The sequence below is a fragment of the Schistocerca cancellata genome, chromosome 3, assembly GCF_023864275.1.
Source record: "Schistocerca cancellata isolate TAMUIC-IGC-003103 chromosome 3, iqSchCanc2.1, whole genome shotgun sequence".
Taxonomy (NCBI): domain Eukaryota; kingdom Metazoa; phylum Arthropoda; class Insecta; order Orthoptera; family Acrididae; genus Schistocerca; species Schistocerca cancellata.
In genome coordinates, this window is record NC_064628.1 from 774693592 (window position 1) to 774717833 (window position 24242).

The window sequence follows — 24242 nt, forward strand, 5'->3', positions numbered from 1 at the left end:
GTGGGAAGCAGGAAACTTTTCAATTTCTGCTAAATTTTTCTTCTGGTCTCCAACAATACTTTTTCCTACTACTACAGCATGTAGTTTATGATCCAGTGACTACAAATATTTTTTTCACCCATTTTGAATTCTGCAGTTAAAACACATAAGGACTGCACAAAGCAATAATTTAACAATGCGTGCACTTTGGACATCTGATATGCCTGAAAATCGGAATCACATCCGAGATCTGTTGCAAACAATGACGCAAAATCTGAGAACAGATCGTCCAGTTCCTGAAAAGAACAGCCATGGAAACGGCCTTAACTTCATCGGAAATTGAAAAGCCAAACAGTTTAAACATATCCAGGCCAAAAATACTCAAAGCTGATGGATGGTCGATGACAAAGAGGGTAAGGAGCCGGAGAACACACTTGTATGTCGCCTGGAGAACGAACTACCCACAAAGGTGAATGGAAAAATCTCCGTAGGCGACCAAACGGCGAGAGGGAGGTGACAACTCAAGAGAGCCCAGCCGGGTATATGTCGCCATATTAATCAGGGAGACGGTGTCCCCAGTGTCGACCTGAAAACTGACATCCTCAGTGAAAAGGTGGAGCGTGAGGAAAAGCTTCCGCGCTGACGGGTCATCCTGTGGGACGACTGACTGCAGAGCATGGACGGTATCTTGAGGCCCAGGAGGGGCAGGATTGGAGTGAGTCAAGTGACTATGACAATTCGATCAGATGTGGCCCTCCTTGTTACACAGCGTGCACGTTTTCCAGCAATGGGGACAATCTGCCCGAGACTGTGCAGTAAAGCACTGTGGGCAACGTGGAAGTGGACCGCGTGACCGATGACGAGGGTCGATCGGAGGCACTGATGCCATAGTGATGTTGGACAACGAGGAGTCCCAATGGCGCTGGCCCTTTTTGGCCAGTCCACGTCGACGTCGCGGCTCGTTAGCCAATGGAGCAATTTCAAAGGAGTGGGCAATGCGGAGAATCTATTCCAAGGGGGGGTTATTGATTTTCAACACTGCAGTACGGACCTCAGGATCGGGAGCCAGCTGATTGGTCAGGCTGCTTATGGTACTGGTGGAACTCCAGTTGAGAGGTGTTGGGAGTAATAGTTAGTCAGCAAAAGGCATATCTCCTTGAAGAGAAGAAAGAACGCACCTGGGAAGGCCCAAGACAAAAACAATGACCGCTGCAAGGAGTCGTCTGTGACTTGAAAAGCCGTGAAATGTTGTTTCAGCTGATGTAAGTAGATTTTCCCAGTCCTCTTTAGTGTCATTAAAGGGCGGGAATGACGGCGGCGGATGTGGGAAAGCATCGGTCACCCGAGGACTCGGAAGCTGTTGTGGTAACGCTTCCCGGGCATCGACTTTGTGCATTAGCAACTGCAGCTACTGTTGTAAGATGTCTAATTGGAGCTGCTGCTGCTGCATGAGCTGCTGCTGTTGCTCCAGAAGACAGACCAACTTTGCCTCCATGCTAACTACTACCACCATTTACCTTATCGCCAAAATTGTTGTAACCGTTCCAGTCGCGGGGTGGCTGAGAAAGTGCAGTGGGACCAAACGGAGAGCGATCCACGAACAAACAAACAAACGAACAGAAAGGACAGACACAAAACAACAATGGATGATTGAGAGAGACCTTACAACGACAACACGCAAGAAGCAATGGGGTGACAGAGACAACGAAACGAATCCACGACGTCCACTAGTAATGAAAACAAAGAATGGTAAACACGCTGTCTATTGTTGAGGTGATATGTCAATATGCATGCAATGATAAAGACTCACTGGTTAAGGGAGAGAGGGGCACTTAAATACACAATCAGGGACACCGCTATTGGCCGCTGGGACCATGTGTTCCACTGTGGTGTCCTCAAACTAAATGTGGGCCTTGAGGCACATGCTGCCACGGCTTACGGCGTGATGGTGCAGAGACCTCTAGGGGTCTTCAATGTCCATGACATCTGGCACGGATTCAAATTCTGCAGCACACAGTACCAAATTGATGTACCCAGACTACAATGTAAGACTGCTGTAACTGTTCGGTTGCTACATCAAAGACTGCTGGCCAACCCCAACCCGGAATTCTACGTAATACACAGCTAGTTCCAGTGAAATGATTGTACCAATAATAACAGTTCGCATTTGATGCTATGGCTTGCAATATTTAGTACTGAATTGTCTGTACAAAGCAAAACTATAGAAACAGAGGCTGAGACGGTTCTGCGACCGTGTGGGCTGCAGATTCCTCGACTTGCGCCATAGGGTGGTGGGGTTTCGGGTTCCACTGGATAGGTCAGGAGTCCACTACATGCAGCAAGCAGCTACACGGGTAGCAGGGGTTGTGTGGCATGGACTGGGCGGTTTTTTTAGGTTAGATGGCCTCGGGCAAGTACAGAAAGGGCAGCAGCCTCAAAGGATGCGGAGCAAAGTCAGGACATGCGGGGGCCAAGCCGCAATTGGTATTGTAATTGTAAACTGTCAAAGCTGCATTGGTAAAGTCCAGAACTTCAAGCGCTGATAGAAAGCACCGAAGCTGAAATCGTTATAGGTACAGTAAGCTGGCTGAAGCCAGAGATAAATTCTGCTGAAATTTTTACAAAGGCACAGACGTTGTTTAGAAAGGATAGATTGCATGCAACCGATGGTGGCGTGTTTGTCGCTGTTAGTAGTAGTTTATCCTGTAGTGAAGTAGAAGTGGATAGTTCATGTGAATTATTATGGGTAGGGGCTACACTCAACAACCGAGCTAGGTTAATAGTTGGCTCATTTTACCGACCTCCCGACTCAGCAGCATTAGTGGCAGAACAACTGAGAGAAAATTTGGAATACGTTTCACATAAATTTTCTCAGCATGTTATAGTCTTAGGTGGAGATTTCAATTTACCAGATATAGACTGGGACACTCAGATGTTTAGGACGGGTGGTAGGGACAGAGCATCGAGTGGCATTATACTGAGTGCACTATCCGAAAATTACCTCGAGCAATTAAACAGAGAACCGACTCGTGGAGATAACATCTTGGACCTACTGATAACAAACAGACCCGAACTTTTCGACTCTGTAAGTACAGAACAGGGAATCAGTGATCATAAGGCCGTTGCAACATCCCTGAATATGGAAGTTAATAGGAATATAAAAAAAGGGAGGAAGGTTTATCTGTGTAGCAAGAGTAATAGAAGGCAGATTCCAGACTACCTAACAGATCAAAACGAAAATTTCTGTTCCGACACTGGCAATGTTGAGTGTTTATGGAAAAAGTTCAAGGCAATCGTAAAATGCGTTTTAAACAGGTATGTGCCGAGTAAAACTGTGAGGGGCCGGAAAAACCCACCGTGGTTCAACAACAAATCTAGGTAACTACTGCGAAAGCAAAGAGAACTTCACTCCAAGTGTAAACGCAGCCAAAACCTCTCAGACAAACAGAAGCTAAACGATGTCAAAGTTAGCGTAAGGAGGGCTATGTGTGAAGCGTTCAGTGAATTCGAAAGTAAAATTCTATGTACTGACTTGACAGAAAATCCTAGGAAGTTCTGGTCTTATGTTAAATCAGTAAGTGGCTCGAAACAGCATATCCAGACACTCCGGGATGATGATGGCATTGAAACAGAGGATGACACGCGTAAAGCTGAAATACTAAAAACCTTTTTCCAAATCTGTTTCACAGAGGAAGACCGCACTGCAGTTCCTTCTCTAAATCCTCGCACAAATGAAAAAATGGCTGACATCGAAATAAGTGTCCAAGGAATAGAAAAGCAACTGGAATCACTCAACAGAGGAAAGTCTACTGGACCTGATGGGATACCAATTCGATTCTACACAGAGTACGCGAAAGAACTTGCCCCCCTTCTAACAGCCGTATACCGCAAGTCTCTAGAGGAACGGAAGGTTCCAAATGATTGGAAAAGAGCACAGGTAGTCCTAGTCTTCAAGAAGGGTCGTCGAGCAGATGCGCAAAACTATAGACCTATATCTCTGACGTCAATTTGTAGTAGAATTTTAGAACATGTTTTTTGATCACCTATCATGTCGTTTTTGGAAACTCAGAATCTACTCTGTAGGAATCAACATGGATTCCGGAAACAGTGATCGTGTGAGACCCAACTCGCTTTATTTGTTCATGAGACCCAGAAAATATTAGATACAGGCTCCCAGGTAGATGCTATTTTCCTTGACTTCCGGAAGGGGTTCGATACAGTTCCGCACTGTCACCTGATAAACAAAGTAAGAGCCTACGGAATATCAGACCAGCTGTGTGGCTGGATTGAAGAGTTTTTAGCAAACAGAACACAGCATGTTGTTATCAATGGAGAGATGTCTACAGACGTTAAAGTAACCTCTGGCGTGCCACAGGGGAGTGTTATGGGACCATTGCTTTTCACAATATATATAAATGACCTAGTAGACAATGTCGGAAGTTCCATGCGGCTTTTCGCGGATGATGCTGTAGTATACAGAGAAGTTGCAGCATTAGATAACTGTAGCGAAATGCAGGAAGATCTGCAGCGGATAGGCACTTGGTGCAGGGAGTGGCAACTGACCCGTAACATAGACAAATGTAGTGTATTGTGAATACACAGAAAGAAGGATCCTTTATTGCATGATTATACGATAGCGGAACAAACACCGGTAGCAGTTACTTCTGTAAAATATCTGGGAGTATGCGTGCAGAACGATTTGAAGTGGAATGATCATATAAAATTAATTGTTGGTAAGGCGGGTACCAGGTTGAGATTCATTGGGAGAAAATGTAGTCCATCAACAAAGGAGGTGGCTTACAAAACACTCGTTCGACCTATACTTGAGTGTTGCTCAGCAGTGTGGGATCCGTACCAGATCGGGTTGACGAAGGAGATAGAGAAGATCTAAAGAAGAGCGGCGCGTTTCGTATCAGGGTTATTTGGTAACTGTGATAGCGTTACGGAGATGTTTAGCAAACTCAAGTGGCAGACTCAGCAAGAGAGGTGCTCTGCATCGCGGTGTAGCTTGCTCGCCAGGTTTCGAGAGGGTGCGTTTCTGGATGAGGTATCGAATATATTGCTCTGCCCAACTTATACCTCCCGAGGAGATCACAAATGTAAAATTAGAGAGATTAGAGCGCGCACGTAGGCTTTCAGACAGTCGTTCTTCCCGCAAACCATACGCGACTGGAACAGAAAAGGGAGGTAATGACAGTGGCACGTAAAGTGCCCTCCGCCACACACCATTGGGTGGCTTGCGGAGTATAAATGTAGATGTAGATTCATGTAACCATAAACAACGCTATGCATACACTGCAATGACTCCAGGATGACCGTTGGAATAACTCATTCATGCTTGCCACCTAGTGGGAATGTTAGGAGCTAACAGTGTTAGATAAGAATAAAATTAGAAGATATACTGCATTCAATGCTGTATCCAACATTTCTGTAAATTATTTACCATTTTCTCAATTAAACATTATTGATTTATAAACACCCTGTATGTTTGCCATGTGATATTGTTCCTAATACACACCTTCTGCTGCGTGTCCTGGCAGTGGTGTGTGAATGTGAGAGTGTGATCCATTGTTACTTGTAAGTAGTGAAACTCTTGCACTGGAGTAATTGGTGGCTATCCCATGGTACAGTTGTTGTTGTTGTTGTTGTTGTTGTGGTCTTCAGTCCTGAGACTGGTTTGATGCAGCTCTCCATGCTACTCTATCCTGTGCAAGCTGGTTCATCTCCCAGTAACTACTGCAACCTACATCCTTCTGAATCTGCTTAGTGTATTCATCTCTTGGTCTACCTCTACGATTTTTACCCTCCACGCTGACCTCCAATACTAAATTGGTGATCCCTTGATGCCTCAGAACATGTCCTACCAACCAATCCCTTCTACTAGTCAAGTTGTGCCACAAATTTCTCTTCTCCCCAATCCTTTTCAATACCTCCTCATTAGTTATGTGAGCTACCCATCTAATCTTCAGCATTCTTCTGTAGCATCACATTTCAAAAGCTTCTATTCTCTTCTTGTCCAAACTATTTATCGTCCATGTTTCACTTCCATACATGGCTACACTCCATACAAATACTTTCAGAAATGACTTCCTGACCTTTAAATCTATACTTGATGTTAACAAATTTCTCTTCTTCAGAAATGATTTCCTTCCCATTGCCAGTCTACATTTTATATCCTCTCTACTTCGACCATCATCAGTTATTTTGCTCCCCAAATAGCTAAACTTCTTCACTACTTTAAGTGTCTCATTTCCTAATCTAATTCCCTCAGCATCACCCGACTTAATTCGACTACATTCCATTATCCTCATTTTACTTTTGTTGATGTTCATCTTATATCCTCCTTTCAAGACACTATCCATTCCGTTCAACTGCTCTTCCAAGTCCTTTGCTGTCTCTGACAGAATTACAATGTCATCGGCAAACCTCAAAGTTTTTATTTCTTCTCCATGGATTTTAATACCTACTGCGAATTTGTCTTTTGTTTCCTTCACTGCTTGCTCAATATACAGATTGAATAACATTGGGAAGAGGCTACAACCTTGTCTCACTTCCTTCCCAATCACTGCTTCCCTTTCATGTCCCTCAACTCTTATAACTGCCATCTGGTTTCTGTACAAGTTGTAAATAGCCTTTCGCTCCCTATATTTTACCCCTGCCACCTTCAGAATTTGAAAGAGAGTATTCCAGTCAACATTGCCAAAAGCTTTCTCTAAGTCTACAAATGCTAGAAACGTAGGTTTGCCTTTCATTAATCTAGCTTCTAAGATAAGTCGTAGGGTCAATATTGCCTCACGTGTTCCTATATTTCTACGGAATCCAAACTGATCTTCCCCAAGGTTGGCTTCTACTAGTTTTTCCATTCGTCTGTAAAGAATTCGTGTTAGTATTTTGCAGCCGTGACTTATTAAACTGATAGTTCGGTAATTTTCACATCTGTCAACACCTGCTTTCTTTGGGATTGGAATTATTATATTCTTCTTGAAGTCTGAGGGTATTTCGCCTGTCTCATGTATCTTGCTCACCAGATGGTAGAGTTTTGTCAGAAGTGGCTCTCCCGAGGCTGTCAGTAGTTCTAATGGAATGTTGTCTACTCCCGGGGCCTTGTTTCGACTCAGGTCACTCAGTGCTCTGTCAAACTCTTCACACAGTATCATATCTCCCATTTCATCTTCATCTACATCCTCTTCCATTTCCATAATATTGTCCTCAAGTACATCGCCCTTGTATAGACCCTCTATATACTCCTTCCACCTTTCTGCTTTCCCTTCTTTGCTTAGAACTGGGTTTCCATCTGAGCTCTTGATATTCATACAAGTGGTTCTCTTTTCTCCAAAAGTCTCTTTAATTTTCTTGTAGGCAGTATCTATCTTACCCCTGGTGAGACAAGCCTCTACATCCTTACATTTGTCCTCTAGCCATCCCTGCTTAGCCATTTTGCACTTCCTGTCGATCTCATTTTTGAGACGTTTGTATTCCTTTTTGCCTGCTTCATTTACTGCATTTTTATATTTTCTCCTTTCATCAGTTAAATTCAATATTTCTTCTGTTACCCAAGGATTTCTACTAGCCCTCGTCTTTTTACCTACTAGGTCCTCTACTGCCTTCACTACTTCATCTCTCAAAGCTACCCATTCTTCTTCTACTGTATTTCTTTCCCCCATTCCATCAATTGTTCCCTTATGCTCTCCCTGAAACTCTGTACAACCTCTGGTTTAGTCAGTTTATCCAGGTCCCATCTCCTTAAATTCCCACCTTTTTGCAGTTTCTTCAGTTTTAATCTACAGTTCATAACCAATAGATTGTGATCAGAGTCCACATCTGCCCCTGGAAATGTCTTACAATTTAAAACCTGGTTCCTAAATCTCTGTCTTACCATTATATAATCTATCTGAAACCTGTCAGTATCTCCAGGTTTCTTCCATGTATACAACCTTCTTTTATGATTCTTGAACCAAGTGTTACCTACCATTAAGTTGTGCTCTGTGCAAAATTCTACCAGGCGGCTTCCTCTTTCATTTCTTCCCCCCAATCCATATTCACCTACTATGTTTCCTTCTCTTCCTTTTCCTACTACCGAATTCCAGTCACCCATGACTATTAAATTTTCGTCTCCCTTCACTATCTGAATAATTTCTTTTATTTCATCATACATTTCTTCAATTTCTTCGTCATCTACAGAGCTAGTTGGCATATAAACTTGTACTACTGTGGTAGGCGTGGGCTTCGTGTCTATCTTGGCCACAATAATGCGTTCACTATGCTGTTCGTAGTAGCTTACCCGCACTCCTATTTTTTTTATTCATTATTAAACCTACTCCTGCTTTCCCCCGTTTTGATTTTGTATTTATAACCCTGTATTCGCCTGACCAAAAGTCTTGTTCCTCCTGCCACCGAACTTCACTAATTCCCACTATATCTAACTTTAACCTATCCATTTCCCTTTTTAAATTTTCTAACCTACCTGCCCGATTAAGGGATCTGACATTCCACGCTCCGATCCGTAGAACGCCAGTTTTCTTTCTCCTGATAACGACGTCCTCCTGAGTAGTCCCCGCCCGGAGATCCGAATGGGGGACTATTTTATCTCCAGAATATTTTAGCTAAGAGGACGCCATCATCTTTTAACCATACAGTAAAGCTGCATGCCCTCGGGAAAAATTACAGCCGTAGTTTCCCGTTGCTTTCAGCCGATGGTACAGCTAGTTTGAGGCAAAAAAAAAAAAAAAAAAAAAAAAAATCCTTTTTGTCTCTCTGTTCCTCAAATGAAATGCACAGAATTCCATTTCTTCAGGTTTTGGCTCTAGGGAGGTGAATACTTCTGCAAAGGTGCTGGTTAGATTATTTGCTATTTTGAAAAGGTTCTCTTGAGCAATCATTGCAGTATCATCTGCTTAAAAATAATGTTGTGGTTTCAGCTGCTTAATAGCATAAATGTTGTGTAGCAGTGTGTATTAGTGCTTTCTTGGGGAGCCCATTTTTTCTACATCTACGTGATTACTCTGCTATTCACCATAAAATGCCTGACAGAGGGTTCAATGAACCACCTTCAATCTGTCTCTCTACCATTCCACTCTCAAACGGTGTGCAGGAAAAACGAGCACTTAAATTTTTCTGTGCAAGCCCTGATTCCTCTTATTTTATCACGATGACCATTTCTCCCTATGTAGGTGGGTGCCAACAGAATGTTTTCACACTCGGAGGAGAAAACTGGCAACTGAAATTTCATGAGAAGATCCCGTTGCAGCGAAAAACACATTTGTTTTAATGATTGCCACTCCAATTCATGTATCGTGTCTGTGGCACTATCTCCCGCACTTCGCGATAATACAAAATGAGCTGCCCTTCTTTGTACTTTTTCGACATCATCCGTCAGTCCCATCTGATGTGGATCCCACACTGTACAGCAATACTCCAGAATAGTGCGGACACGCATGGTGTAAGCAGTCTCTTTAGTAGACCTGTTGTACCTTCTAAGTGTTTCACGGTCTTTGGTTTACTCTACCCACAACATTATGTCTGTGTTCGTTCCAATTTAGGGTATTTGTAACTGTAATCCCTAAATATTTAGTTGAATTGACAGCCTTCAGATTTGTGTGACTTATCGCATAATCAAAATTTAGTGGATTTCTATTAGTACTCATGTGAATAACTTCACACTTTTCTTTATTCAGGGTCAATTGCCACTTTTCGCACCATACAGATATCTTGTCTAAATCATTTTACAATTCATTTTGGTCATCTGATGACTTTACAAGACGGTAAATGACAGCATGATCTGCAAACAATCTAAGTCGGCTACTGAGATCTTCTCCTATGTTGTTAATATACATCAGGAACAATAGAGGGCCTATAACCCTTCCTTGGGGAACGCCGGATGACTCAATGACTTTCTGTCTATTACTACGAACTGTGACCTTTCTGACAGGAAATCACAATCCGGTTGCACAACTGAGGCGATATTCCATAGGCACACAGTTTGGTTAGAAGACTCTTGTGAGAAACGGTGTCGAAAGCCTTCTGGAAATATAAAAGTGTGGAATCAATTTGACATCCCATGTTGATAGCACTCATTACTTCATTAGTATAAAGAGCTAGTTCTGTTTTGCAAGAATGATATTTTCTGGATCTGTGCTGACCATGTGTCAGTAAATTGTTTTCTTCGAGCTACTTCATAATGTTCGAATACAGTATATGTTCCGAAACCCCACTGCAAACGCATTCGGGAGAATGACGGTTCAATCCCGCGTTCGGCCATCCTGATTTAGGTTTTCCGTGATTTCCCTAAATCGCTCCAGGCAAATGCCGGGATGGTTCCTTTAAAAGGGCACGGCCAACTTCCTTCCCTAATCCGATGAGACCGATGACCTCGCTGTCTGGTCTCCTTCCCCAAAACAAACCAACCAACCAACCAACCAACTAACCCACTGCAAATTGACATTAGTGATATGGGCCTGTAATTCAACGGATTACTCCTACTTCCCTTTTTGGGTATTAGTGTGACTTGAGCAATTTTCCAGTCTTTAGTACAGATGTTTCTGTGAGCGAGCGGTTCTATATAATTGTTAAATATGGAGCTATTGTATCAGCATACTCTGAGAGGAACCTGACAGGTATACAATTTGGACCGGAAGCGTTGCTTTTATTAAGTGATTTAAGCTGCTTTCCAACACCATGGATATCTATTTCTATGTTTCTCATCTTGGCAGTTGTTCTTGATTGGAACTCAGGAATATTTACTACGTCTACTTTGGTGAAGTAGTTTTGGAAAACTGTGTTTAATAACTCTGCTTTAGTGGCTCTGTCATCAGTGACTTCACCGTTGTCATCACACAGTGAAGATATTGATTGTGCCTTGCCACTGGTGTGCTTTATGTATGACCAGAATCTGTTTGGGTTTTCTGCCAGATTTCAAGACAGAGTTTTGTTGTGGAAATTATTGAAAGCATCTCGCATTGAAGTACATGCTATATTTTGAACTTCTTCAAAACTTTACCAGTCTTAGGGATTTTGTGTTGTTACAAATTTGGCATGCTTTTTTTGCTGCTTCTGCAACAGCGATCTGACCCATTTTGTGAACCATGGGGGATCAGTACCATCATTTATTAATTTATGTGGTATATATCTCTCAATTGCTGTCGATGCTCTCTCTCTCTCTCTGAAATCATTCCACAACTTTTCTGTGGTTGCATGATCAGATCGGAAGGAGTGCAGACTGTGTCTTCAATTGGTGTTAAGAGCATTTTTCTCAGCTTTTTTTAAATACTTTGCGTTTCTTTTTGATGGTTGTAGGAGTTACAGTATTCAGTGTAGTAGCTACTGCCTTGTGGTCACAAATCCCTGTATTTGCCAGGATACTCACTATTTGTCCAGGATTATTTGTTGATAATAGGTCAAGTACACTTTGCAACCATTTACACTTGGAGTGGGCTCATGAACTAATTGTTCAAAATAATTTTCTGAGAAAGCATTCAGTACAATTTCAGATGACATTTTATGCCTGCCGCTGGCTTTAAACATATGATTTTTCCATCATATTGAAGGTAGATTAAAGTCACCACTGACTATAATTGTATGAGTGGGGTACCTATTTGAAATGAGACTCAAGTTTTCTTTGAACTGTTCAGCAACTATATCTCCTGAGTCGATGGGTCGGTAGAATGATCCAATTAATATTTTGGTCCAATTGTCAAGTATGACCTCTACCAATACTACTTCGCAGACACTATCTACTTCAATTTCACTACAAGGCAAACTACTTCTAACAGCAATAAATACTCCACCACCAATTGTATTTGACCTATCCTTTCTGAACACTGTTAGGTCATTTGGAAAAAATTTGGCTGAACTTATTTCCAGCTTTAGCCAGCTTTCTGTACCTATAACTATTTGAGCTTCAGTGATTTCTATTAGGGCTTGGAGCTCTGGTTCTTTCGCAGCACAGCTACGACAATTTACAACTACAATACTGATTGTTTCTACAACTAACTTACTGTGTTTTACCTGCCCCGTTTTAGACGGACGCCCTTTTTGTGGTACCCTGAGGCCCTCTAACCTAAAAAACCGCCCAGTCCCTTCCACACAGCCCCCACTACCATTGTAGCCGCTTGCTGTGTGTAGTGGACTCCTGACCTATTAAGCGGAACCCAGGAACCCACCACCCGATGGGGCAAGTCAATGAATCTGCAGCCTACACGGTCAGAGAACCGCCTTAGCTTCTGATTCAGACCCTCTACTTGGCTCTGCTTCAAAGGACCACAGTCTGTTCTATCGACGATGCTGCAGATGGTGAGCTCCACCTTAATCTCGCAAGCAAGACTGGCAGTCTTTATCATTTCCACTAGCCATCCGAAACCAGAGAGAATCTCCTCCGATTCAAAGTCATTCGTACCGACGTGAGCCACCAACTGCAGATGGCTGCAATCTGTACTCTTCATGGCATCCAGAAGCAGCCTTTCCACATCCAGAATGACTCCCCTGGTATGCACATGGAGTGTGCACTGGCTTCCTTCCCCTTCTTGGCAGCCATGTTCCTAAGGGGCCCCATTATGCGCCCAACATTGGAGCTCCCAACTACCAGCAAACCCACACTCTGTGAACGCCCAGACCTCCACCAGTCCTGTAGAGTAACAAAATAAAAGTATCTTCTGCACTACACATTCATCAAGTGAATCATTCAGTATTCCCTTGTAGTGATGCAAACACCTCTGTTATCAATCTTGTTGTGATATACTGTGTCTTACACTGCTTCTAGAAATATAAGAACCATTTCTCATATTTGATTCCTTTAAAACCCAACATCTGTATGTTGATTTAAGTTCATTACCTCAGCACAGCATGACAGTCCCATTCGGAAGTCTACTTCTTCTTTAAGAATAGCATTGTCACCATCCCCAGGCTCCCTGTGTAGAAAAAGCCTCTTTGAGGTTCTGAAAAGATGACTGAGAAGGGTCACATATCTGAAATTCTTTGGATCAGATGGTTCCTTCCAAGTTTCTGGTGTAGAAAAATTTAGCCTTTTACAAGGCTGTAGGTATATAAAATGCAGTCACACATTTGTTCATCACTTTTCAGATCCAGTTGTTGGTTTCATATCCAAAATGTTTATTTTGCTATGTCATAGTATTCTTTAAAACTGCTGCTTTATTACTTTTCATTTTTGCACTTACTCTCTGAAACATTTAGTGTTTATGTGTCCGAGTAATATGTTAAAAATTGTGTTGTAAAACATACCCGTCAGCTGGTTTTAGTTTAATTGTCATATTGTAGTGTATTGTGAGACTAAATTTTTACGTGAAACCCTGTTCCTCAAAATCACAGTTATTGAGATTAATACATACACATGAAGATGGCTTTGTAGTAGCATTAGAAACAGTGACTAGATATTTTACAAGAATGTTAAAAAAATCCTGAAACTGAGCCAGTTGATAATGGAAATGAGCGTTTGGCGTCATTGGCCAGGAGGCCCCTCGCGGGGCAGGTCCGGCCGCCTTGGCGCAGGTCTTATTACATTTGGCGCCACATTGGGCGACCTGCACGCCGGATGGGGATGAAATGATGATGAACACAACACAACACCCAGTCCCTGAGCGGAGAAAATCTCCGACCCAGCCGGGAATCGAACCCGGGCCCGGAGGACGGCAATCCGTCACGCTGACCACTCAGCTACTGGGGCGGACAGTTGATAATGAAAGAAGAGTAATGTCTGCAAGTACAATTCCTATTGCAAAGAGTTAGAAGTGTGAACATATCTTACAGTAAATTCTACTGTATAATTATTTTAATGGAAATCCTGAATTGAATCTAACAGTGGTTGCAGGATAGCCAACCACACACTGTATAGGACCACTGTTATAGATCTGTCACTACTGAAGCAGCAATGGATGGCACATAGGCCTAGATGTTTGTTAACAGTGTATGTATTTGATCAGCATATGTATAACATTCTGTCTCGAAGTTTAACTCTTATAAGTCATTTTAGTTATAGTGCCTAAAGTTTTTGACATATTTTAACAATAAAAAGCTATTTATCATTGTACAATTTTTCATGAGAGCATGTAACTTCGTATTGCCAATCACCACAACATGAAATGACTTTTAATATTGCTTAAAGAATTTTATTAAGTGACTAATTGAAATAATTTCAGATGCTTACTTCTGGGTTGGTATTGGCCCTCAGCCATCTTCAAAAGGGACAAAAGTTCCGGATGAATATGGATAGTAAGTATGCCAAACCAAATTTGTGATTTATTATATCTGATTAGCTGAAACATTCTGTTTACTAACTTCAGTGCCTAAAAATTTAACTGTATTTTCCACCCCATTAAAAAATACAGTGGTATTCTGTTTATAATGTCATGAACATCGCATTGATTGAAATAGTCATCAGTTGGAATTAGGAACTACTGTTACAAGTGGCACTGGAATTGAAGAGAGATGAACCATGAGAATAATATTAAAATTTTAGAAGTGATTTTTGACCTATATATAAATGATTGGCTGTTTAGTGACTCTTTCATCTAGGCTGATTTAAGAGGTACTATCTTAAAGTAATATCATGTGTAATCTCTGCTAAAATGACAAAATTTGCAAAGTTTCTCTGCACAGTTATGAAGAAAGAACAGTGGAAGAATCATGGATGAGCAGTCATAATTCTAACAGTAGGCTCTGATGAATATATTGGTAACATGATTCAGCAACTTGACTTCATAAGTTTCCCTGAAATGCCAAAGAACTGGTAGAAAAAGCTGCACACATTCCTGTGGCCATATGCTGACAGTTTAAATCACCCATCACCTCTCCTTCAAAGTCCTAATTTATCAACAACTCTATGGAATTTCCAAGGACATCCACATAGAACCATCCAGTGTTAACTTGTTTAGGGGCCACCAAGAGGAATCATTCCTATCCACGTAACACCTATCACCCTTATCTGATTTGTTTATGACATCCTCATGATGTGGAGCTATAGCAAGGAGAGTGTCCTCTTTTCTCAATAACTCAACATTTATTCCTAAATCTGTTTCACATGGTGCTTCTCAATTCACAAACAATGACAACATCACCTTGAATTCAATGGCTAATCCATTCTAGGTAAGTTGCTCCCGTACAGTCATGGCATCTGTGAGTGTCATATAAGTTGTGGGAAATGGGAGTTATTAAAACTTAGCTAGAGCTTTCACAGACAGACAATATCCTGCCAAACTAGTACAGATACAGTGCTCCTGTGCCATTTCTTCCTGTGGCACCTGCAGATCTGTCTCCACTAGGACCAGTTGACTGTCAGTATTCATATCTCTCCATAGCATCCAGGTTTTCAGAATCTCAACCATACCCTTTGCCAGGGTGTCATCTACCTCCCATTGTGTCCTAAATTATCTTCTACCCAGAATCCTACCCTCACCACCCAACCTACACATTGCCTTAATCAGCCACTATGCCAATTCTGTTCATACACCCTGTGTGTCGTTCACTTGTGGAAAGCCTCCTCCCCTGCCATCCCTGCGGCATGCACGAGTATGCTCACGTGCACACACACACACACTAAGACATTTTTTACTGCAGTCCAGTCACAAACATTTCCTTCCCTATGAAAGGTAGAGCTGCATGCGAAAGCAGACACATTCTGTCCTCATTATTGCGCGTACCAGCTCTCTATCCACATAGTGGCCACTGCCACTCAAAACATGACCACACAGTAGTGGAACATGCAGCATGCCACAGTGCAAAAGACTATTCAGATGAAAACCCATTTTCCAGTGTATGCTGCATCCTTGCATTTCCCCTGTAATCTTCACTGATCCTTTTCTCACTTCTTTACCTTCGCCCACATACTTTCCTCTCCTGTCATTTATCTCACAACTCCCCTGTATAAACCTCTCAATCAGTTTTCTACTGCACCTCCTCCTCTCCCTCTTTGCCACCTTTTGCTACTTCATTTTAACCTATCTCCCTCTCTGCTTCCCCCCATTATTCACACAATGTCCTTGCCCCATACATTTTACCTCTCCGTTTCCCATTCCTTTCCTTTCATGCCACTCCTGTCAGTCTGAGCAACTACTCTAAACAGTCAGCATAGCTGCAGCTGTGTGTAGATGTGTTTAGGTGTCTGGTTGTGTGTTGGAGAGCGCATGCTTTGACTATATAATGAGTGACAGCTGAAAAGTAGGTACAGTTTTCTTTGCACTGAGTATCAATCAGCTTTAGGTGGATGGTTGCCGTTGCTCATATTTGTTTATAAGCACAATTCTCACATATATCCATTCAGAGAATAATCTTGTACTCATTGATAAATCAAGAAAGTAAGCAATCATGGGTTTGCTGCTTAATCGTAGTTTTTAAACAATGACGTAATGTAAACTTAGAATTGTGTGTTCATTGCATGCATCATATTTCCCACATTACATAAAAGGGAGAAGTTGTAATTCATGGAATCTTTTAATCAGTGTTGGAGTTTCCTGATAGAAACAAATGAGGCGTTCCTGCTTTGGTTCTCTAGCAATGTAGAAGTTAACTTAATTAAAAAGCTTGTGACTGCTGAACTTGTTTTGGCAGTTTTGTTCAAAATGTCACTTCTAAAACTCTTGAAATAGCAGACATTATTAAAATTAGGCGATTTGATGAACTTCTGGAGGTAGGGAAAATATACAGCCAAAGGACTAAAAAAGGCTGAAAGGTTTGCCATACAGTCTGCACAACACATTTGATTCAGAAGTAGAATATGTACTCATGTTAATACTTTTAGTAGATTCTGTATATAAGTTTGTTATATAACTTCAGAACTTGGACTGCCATTAACATGTGAAGCAGAACTTGAGCATACTTTTGGCTTGCTGTTTCATTTATTCTTTAAAATCTTTTGTAATACTCCAGACCATCTTCATTTCCATCCTCACAGGTTTAGGCCAGTACAGTAAAGAGACAATGGAGATCAGCACAAATGCTCCTTTAGGATGAATCGATACATAACTGGTAATTTAATGGAGGCTGGCCAAAGGAAAACAAATGTACTAATCCTTTTGCAAAATAATTATTGGAGGAGTACTTATTCCACCTTAAAAATCTGACCCTTTAAAACTGCAGTGACTTTTTGAGAATAAGCACCAGAATCTGAAAATTCTGTTTCTGCTGATGGATCTAGTTTCCTTATTTGGTTATAGTATTTTAATGTTGTTTATTCATTCTGATATTCATAAGTTATGAGGAGCCAAGTTGATTTCAACATTTAATATTATTTCTTGCAGCCTTGATCCACTAAGGGCATACAAGAGTGAAGATGTAACACTACAGCTACCTGGAGAACTAACTACATTTGATATAGAGTGGCTCAGCATTTTTGATCTGGAGAGTAAAGAAAAGTTTGGTTTTGTCAGAATACCTGATGGCTTGAATGTCCCACCATCACTTGTTAAAGTTGTGGTTAGTTGTTTACTCTAACGACAATATTTTTTAGTAGACTTAGTTATTATTATTATTTTGCTGATGGTTTGTATTTTACAGCCTCATAAGAACAGTTTGCCAAACTGTCTTCAATTACATAAAGATCTCCAAGTTAGTTGGGAAATATTTGGACCACAGATAACAATTCAATTGGCAGGACAGGTTGGTAAGTATATCAAACCTACTTTCGTGTTAATTAATTTGGCCACAACACAGTGTATGTTCTTCCTAAATGGGTAAAAAGAGGTGTAGATAAAATTAGTATATGAATTACTGATTGATAAAAGTGTACAAGCAATTAAAGTAGTAGAAGGTAAAGAAACATAGTAATGTTAGGCTGTACTGGTGAATCTAGTTCATTTTAAATATTTTCTTCTCATCATGTATTTTTCAACATATATAATGAGAAATGTACCGTATCAGTCATTGCTACTGTTCCACCATCTTGCTCACCATCAACGGACTCCCTTTTTCCCTTTTAGCTATGGATTTGAAATACTTGTATCTTGAAATTTTGCGATTTTTGCCTTATTTTTTGTATTCTAAGATATATTTGTGGTATGTGTAAGTAGTTTGTATTTTTAGATTTAATTAGCCTGCTTTAAGCTAAATATTCACATTATGTTTTCATCAGCATTCAATTAGAAGGTGATGGGAACATTAGATGGTGTTTGACTCATTTATGATGCACTGAACTGCAAGTTAAAACTTGTGTTGTTGTAGTGATATTATTTGTATCTGTGGATTTATAGGCTCACTGGTGCAGTGAAGTTACTCATTCCTTTCATAATAACAGGTAAATTACAGTAATTGCTAGTTTTGAGCAAGTAAGTCAGAAAGATGTTGAGGTAATGGATCTCGTAATACAATAAATATTCAAACAATTATGCTCACATTGAGTTGCAGAATTATTTGCTTATATAATGAAATTCTAGTAAATAGTTTATGTAACATTTTTTTCTCTTGGCTCTAATAATCAGTTCACTGAGCTTATATACCTAATATGACTTTAATTTTGGTCCATCTGTAATGATCTCATGTCAGCAAATACATAACATCTGTCATGATTACTACAAATAAATCCATTCATAGTTTTTGCAAACTGCTTTGAAGTTGATCTGTGGAAATACGTACACAACGCCACTAGCATTTCATTACCTGTGACAAAACTGTGTTGACTGCAACTTAAACAAATCACAGCCTTTCCTGGTCATTTTGTTATAGGAATTGTATTCATTGTAAAAAATTTCAGTGTTTCTCTTGTCCTCTACATCTAGTCTGCAAGCCACTGTGAAATGGAAAGCAGAAGGTACTTCCAGTTTTGACACATTTTATCATTTCCTCTCACTCCATTTGTATGTGGAGCATGGAACAAATGTCTGTTTAAATGCCTATATTCATACTGTAATTAGTCTAATCTTGTCTTTGTGGTTCCTGCGAAAATTATATATGAGAGGATGTAGTTATTCCTAATACTGGTTCTTGAAACTTCATGGGCTAACTGATGCGTATCTTCAAGTGTCTTGACAGTTCAAGTTTTTCAGCATTCTGTGACACTGAACCATGAGTCAATCAAACTTGTGACCATTCATGCTGCTTTTATTTGTGTATGTTGAGTATACCCAGTTAGTTAGATGTGGTGTGGGTCCCACAAACTTGAGCAATATTCTTGGATGATAGAGGCAAGTATTTTGCAAGTGATCTGCTTTTCAGTGTGATTGCATTTTTCCAGTATATAATGAACTGAGTCTACCTCTTATTTTACACATGACTGAGTCTATGTGTCATTTTATTTCATATTCCCACAAATCCTTACATTCAGTTGTTCACTAATTCAAGTTGTGAGTCACTGATATTATAGTCACTGGTGTCATAAAGCTGTGATGTAGTAGTCATGCAATACTACACTTTTACATTTTGTGGAATCAACAATTTTACTTTTCTGAACATTTAAACCACGTCCCCAGTCTTTGCACCATTTTCAAATTTTATCAACAGCTGAATGTCACAGTGATGTTTCAGTTGCCAGAGACTGCAGTCAAATGTGCGAGCTGCGTTTGTGTGTGTGTGTGTGTGTGTGTGTGTGTGTGTTGTGTATTGTTGAGGAAGTCCTTAATGGCTGAAAGCTTTAATTGTGAGAGTCTTTTTGTTGTGCCTATCTACAACTCAGCGTCTCCCCTATATGGTGATTAGCAACTTCCCTTTTCATAATACTGATACATTCCATCCAGGATTTTCAATTGCTCAATATTTGTGTGAGCTTTTTTCAAATAATGCTTCATTAGAGATAACTACATCATCAGGAAAAAGTCTGATTTTACTTTTAATATTGTCTATCATGTCATTAGTGTGTAACAGGAATAGGAAGGGTCTGAAAGTATCTCTACATTTATCACTGACTATCCATCCAAGATCACATGCTGTGTCACTCATAGCAAGAACTCCTCAGTCCAGACACAAATTTTATTTGATACACCATATGACCATTCGTTCATTTAATTTTCATACCATCTTAAAATATCTGAATAGCATTATGACAGTTTTAATTCCGGCAGAATACAATATTACATCACAACAGTTGATTTTGTGAGAGCTGTATTCACATTTCCTTAGAACAAACTGTCAGTGAGTGGAGAAAGATGGAAATATTGTGTTACTTATGTACCTGTAAGTACTAACACTGCAATTAAGGGAAACAGTTTTCCAAATCAGATATTGCTGCAAAAAAACTGTAGAATGTGCAACTGTAACCTGCAATCATTAATTACTATAAAATATATTATGTATGACACTTGTAAATGTCATAAAGTCCTCAGAAACATACCTTTGTTCAAGCAGTGGAAGCTCTTGGATGGAATAACAACAAAGAGCATGTGCAGTTTGGAAGACGAAATAAAACATGGGAAGGGAGAGGAAAAGGTCTGACGCTGAGTAAAGTAACACATTTGAGAACAGTAACAAAGGAAAACAGCCGTGGGTTGTGTCATGGAAGGAAAACCACTAGGCAAAATTAAACAGTGGAAAGTCATGAATGGAATAATACCAAACAATTGTTATTCCATCCAGGACTTTCCATTGTTTGATTTTGTCTAATGGATTTCATTCCATCCCACAACCCAATGCTGTTTCCCTGTGTTACTATTGTCCAGTGCCTTATTCTACTCTGTGCCTGTCCTTTATTTTCTCTTCTTTCCTGCATTTCATTGTCACCTTCCAAACCACACATGTTCTTGTGATTTGCTTTTGTTCATATAGATATACAATCAAATTATGGGGAATGTCTGTCTAAATGATGGTACAAAATCTGTAGGAAGCACAAGTATAGTTCATAACTGATGATATACTACAAATTACATTTTTCATAGCACTCAACATTTAGGAATACACAGTAGACAATATATTGAAATATATGCTTGAGTTTTAATGTAATCAGCAAAAGATAATGGCAAAAGAGAACAAGCAGCACATTCAAATCATACATTAAATGTTAGAATGTAGATTTTTGAAACAAATTTATCTATGTTTCTTGGAAACAATGGAATTACCGAATGCCAGCTTATACCTGTACATAAACATTTAAAAGGCAAGGATTTTGCACTTATCTATTTTTGTGGCACTTTCTACACAATTGTGCTGAAGGTGAACACTGTAGCATCCATTTATCATACTAAAAACAATGAAAATCATGGCTTGTCTTCCATATAAAGTGACTAACAATGCATCTTCCAGCTTTTGTAAGACTGCTCCCATTACCCAGACAGAATTGAGTGTAGAGTGTGTCCATGTACTGTAAGTACCTATGCGACATTTTAGCTAGGGTCATGTAGTCTGTGTTGTAAGTCTGTTTGATGAAGCATCAGATATGTTTCTGCCTCCCCCACCCCCACCCCCCACCCCCTCAAAACAGCACTGAATGTCTTCCCGCAATTTGTGAGCTCTGAAAACTGCAATTGTCTGCTCAGTATGTAATGTCTATTTGTAAAACAAAATGTGTACATATGTGTTGATAGGTAAGCTGTACGATTTATACTGTTAATATTAAGACATCTGTACACAAGAACAAATCAATTGCTAAGTTGCTAAAGAAGAAGAAAGTTATGTTCTTTATGAGTAGACATTTAGAACTCCTGTGTTAGGGAGTTTGAGCCATGTCTATTTCAGCTTTGGTGGTTTGATATGCATATTAAGTGTTCAATAGTTGTGATTACTAAATATGAAAGGTCAATGAGATGATGCCTAGTGAAATACTTGGAGTTGTGTTGAGTACTATTGGTAGACTTGTAGAAAGCAGAGACAGTTTTCCAACATAATGCCTTTTTCTTGGATATGCAATGACAGGAAGATATCCATAAGGCTATTCTTGTAACTCAGCTGGACATATCGCTGGAAGACATGAAACTGTCGATCTCTGCATTGGGTGAGACTGCTGCCAGCTAGGAAAACACAGCATCACCAGCCAATCAATCTCATCAGACCAGCTAGCTGCCCATTTATGCCTAAGCAGCCACAAATTCATTGTCATTCTTTTAACTAACCAGTGACACCATTATACTGGATTCTGCCAGATGCTCCTAATGTTATGCAAGTTGACTCTGCCTGCATATGAGATTGACAGAATGAAGTGACGCTTTGAACTCAATAACTTTTATACTCATTTCCACAAACATCTATTAATATCATCAGGCTTGTGGCACTATATAACAAACTGGCCTGTATTCCTTTTAACCTGTGTGCGGAGTAAATTATCTTTCATATGGCTCAGGACAACTGTTTTGTTATGAACTTACTGGGTTTCATTTCCTGTTTTCATAAGTGTTGCCTTAGAAGAGCAAATCATGAAAGTTATAACTAGTGCGTCATTCATTAAACACTTCCATAAATTGGGAACATTATAGAATTTCACATATACATCAATAGAGAGTGATGTTTTGCCCTTTGGCAACAAACTAATTAAACTTTGGATTGTAACACACAAGTAACATACTGTGTATAAAACTTAGATGCTACTAACTGCTACCAGTACCATCAGAATTGCACGCTCAATTAAACAGATACTGACTTCCACATAGTGTTCCATACATTCTGTAATGAAGGATAGCCCTCATATATGTGAAAAGAGTCAAGCTATACATCAACAGGTGGAAGCATCCACTGCTGGTCAATTCTGTGAAGCATGCTGGCAACAAATTATGTCTAGTGTTAATGTGTTGATACTGATAATCATGGGAATTATTTTATATGTGTATACTAGAAGAAAAACAGCCACTTTGAAGAGAGCCACTACTCCTTTTATACTACTTGGCCGCTGTTTTCATCCAATGTTTCAAACACAGCATATATGTAACTCAGCACAAAGCACCATTAGCTGTCCATGTACTGAACTGGCAAAGTCCAGATCTATTTAATACAAACACTTCTGCATTGTTGAGTAATTAAGCTGTTTCACAGTTCAGCAACAAGCCATCAGAGGGATATGTGGTGTTACAAAATGAAGCCTACTGCTAAAGATGTGAGGTATTCAAAATTAAATCACATGTGCTTAATCTAGTGAGTAATCTGTTATCAGTAACATGGACTGGTTCAAAACAACCTACTGCCCTTAGTCTGTAAATATGAAACAGGATGCCTGTCTGCCTTTAGCCCCGACTTTCTTATTATATGAAAGAAAGAGTCCATTACTTTAGTGTACATTGCCATGGTACCATCAGTAGGGGTGGCATGGTAGGGCATAAGCTTGTGGCCTTTTTCACTGACAATGCACTTACTGATATTGCACAGCTGTATTCACCTACAATAATTAATACACATCTAAGGAAATGTGTTGTTTTTGTTTCTCACAGCTGAAGATGAATATATGGCTTTTGGACTTAGTGGCTCTACCGACAGAAGTCAGATGATAAATTCTGATGTTGCAGTGACATATGTTGAAACTTACCTCGGTCATGCTGATGATTACAACATTACTGCACAGTCTCCTGTAAGTTCTTTAGTTTACTGGCAATTTTTAACTCTGTATAAGTGTGCTAATATTTTAGTACCATTCATTGATAAGGTTAAAACATTTTATTCATGCTGCCAAAAATTATCTTTGTATGAAGAAGAAGAAATACATGACATTAGTCTCAGGTGCCAAATTAGTCTCAGGTGCCAATTATCTGTAGTTAATGAAATCAGAAATTGTAGATCAAGAGAAAAATAACACCATTGTGTATTTATCTAAAGTAATGAAGTAATGATGAATTTGCCAATCTTAGTGTTCTCAGTTCATGATAAACATGTGGTCACATCTATTTACTTTCTGCTGTGTTCATTTTTAGTCAATACAGTGGCAGTTGCTCATTACAGAAATTAATTCATGGACATATGGCTGGATCTCAGTTCCTAGTTGGTACATTATTTCTGCAAATGACCAAAATTCCATTATCAGGAATGTTGAGAAACAGTTCATGTTCAAATACTATGCTTGTTCATCATGAAGATCTGAACTGTATACCTGTGAACTTATTTCTAGAAGAGTCATAGTTACTCGTGTATTTAGCAAAAACCATCAATGACTAGTATAATCTGTCATTTAAAAGGTTGGTCATGTCTTTTGATCATTCTTGTTCTTTTGATAGCACTTTCATTTATTTGGATGAACAGAGGAGAAAATAATACGAAATATTAATTAAAATGAACAACTCTTCTATTTAATTGGAATTTGCTTCTGAGTAATTGTGCTTGTTTATTATTATCCCATAGACAGTTCTAGAGAATTTAAAATATTATTGTATCAGAAATCATGCTGGTAACTGGTTTTCATCCAAGTGAAGTAAAAGTAGGTA

At 39.8% G+C, this 24242-nt stretch overlaps 1 protein-coding gene across 1 annotated transcript in view; it reads left to right on the top strand.

The window, feature by feature from the left end:
- LOC126175812 (protein Skeletor, isoforms B/C) overlaps positions 1–24242 on the top strand; it is an 81006-nt gene that overhangs the window by 8509 nt on the left and 48255 nt on the right. Inside the window, exons 4-7 of the mRNA XM_049922800.1 lie at positions 14127–14199; positions 17223–17397; positions 17479–17584; positions 23259–23395. Of these exons, the coding sequence (XP_049778757.1) occupies positions 14127–14199; positions 17223–17397; positions 17479–17584; positions 23259–23395 (491 nt within the window). The remainder of the gene's footprint in view (positions 1–14126; positions 14200–17222; positions 17398–17478; positions 17585–23258; positions 23396–24242) is intronic.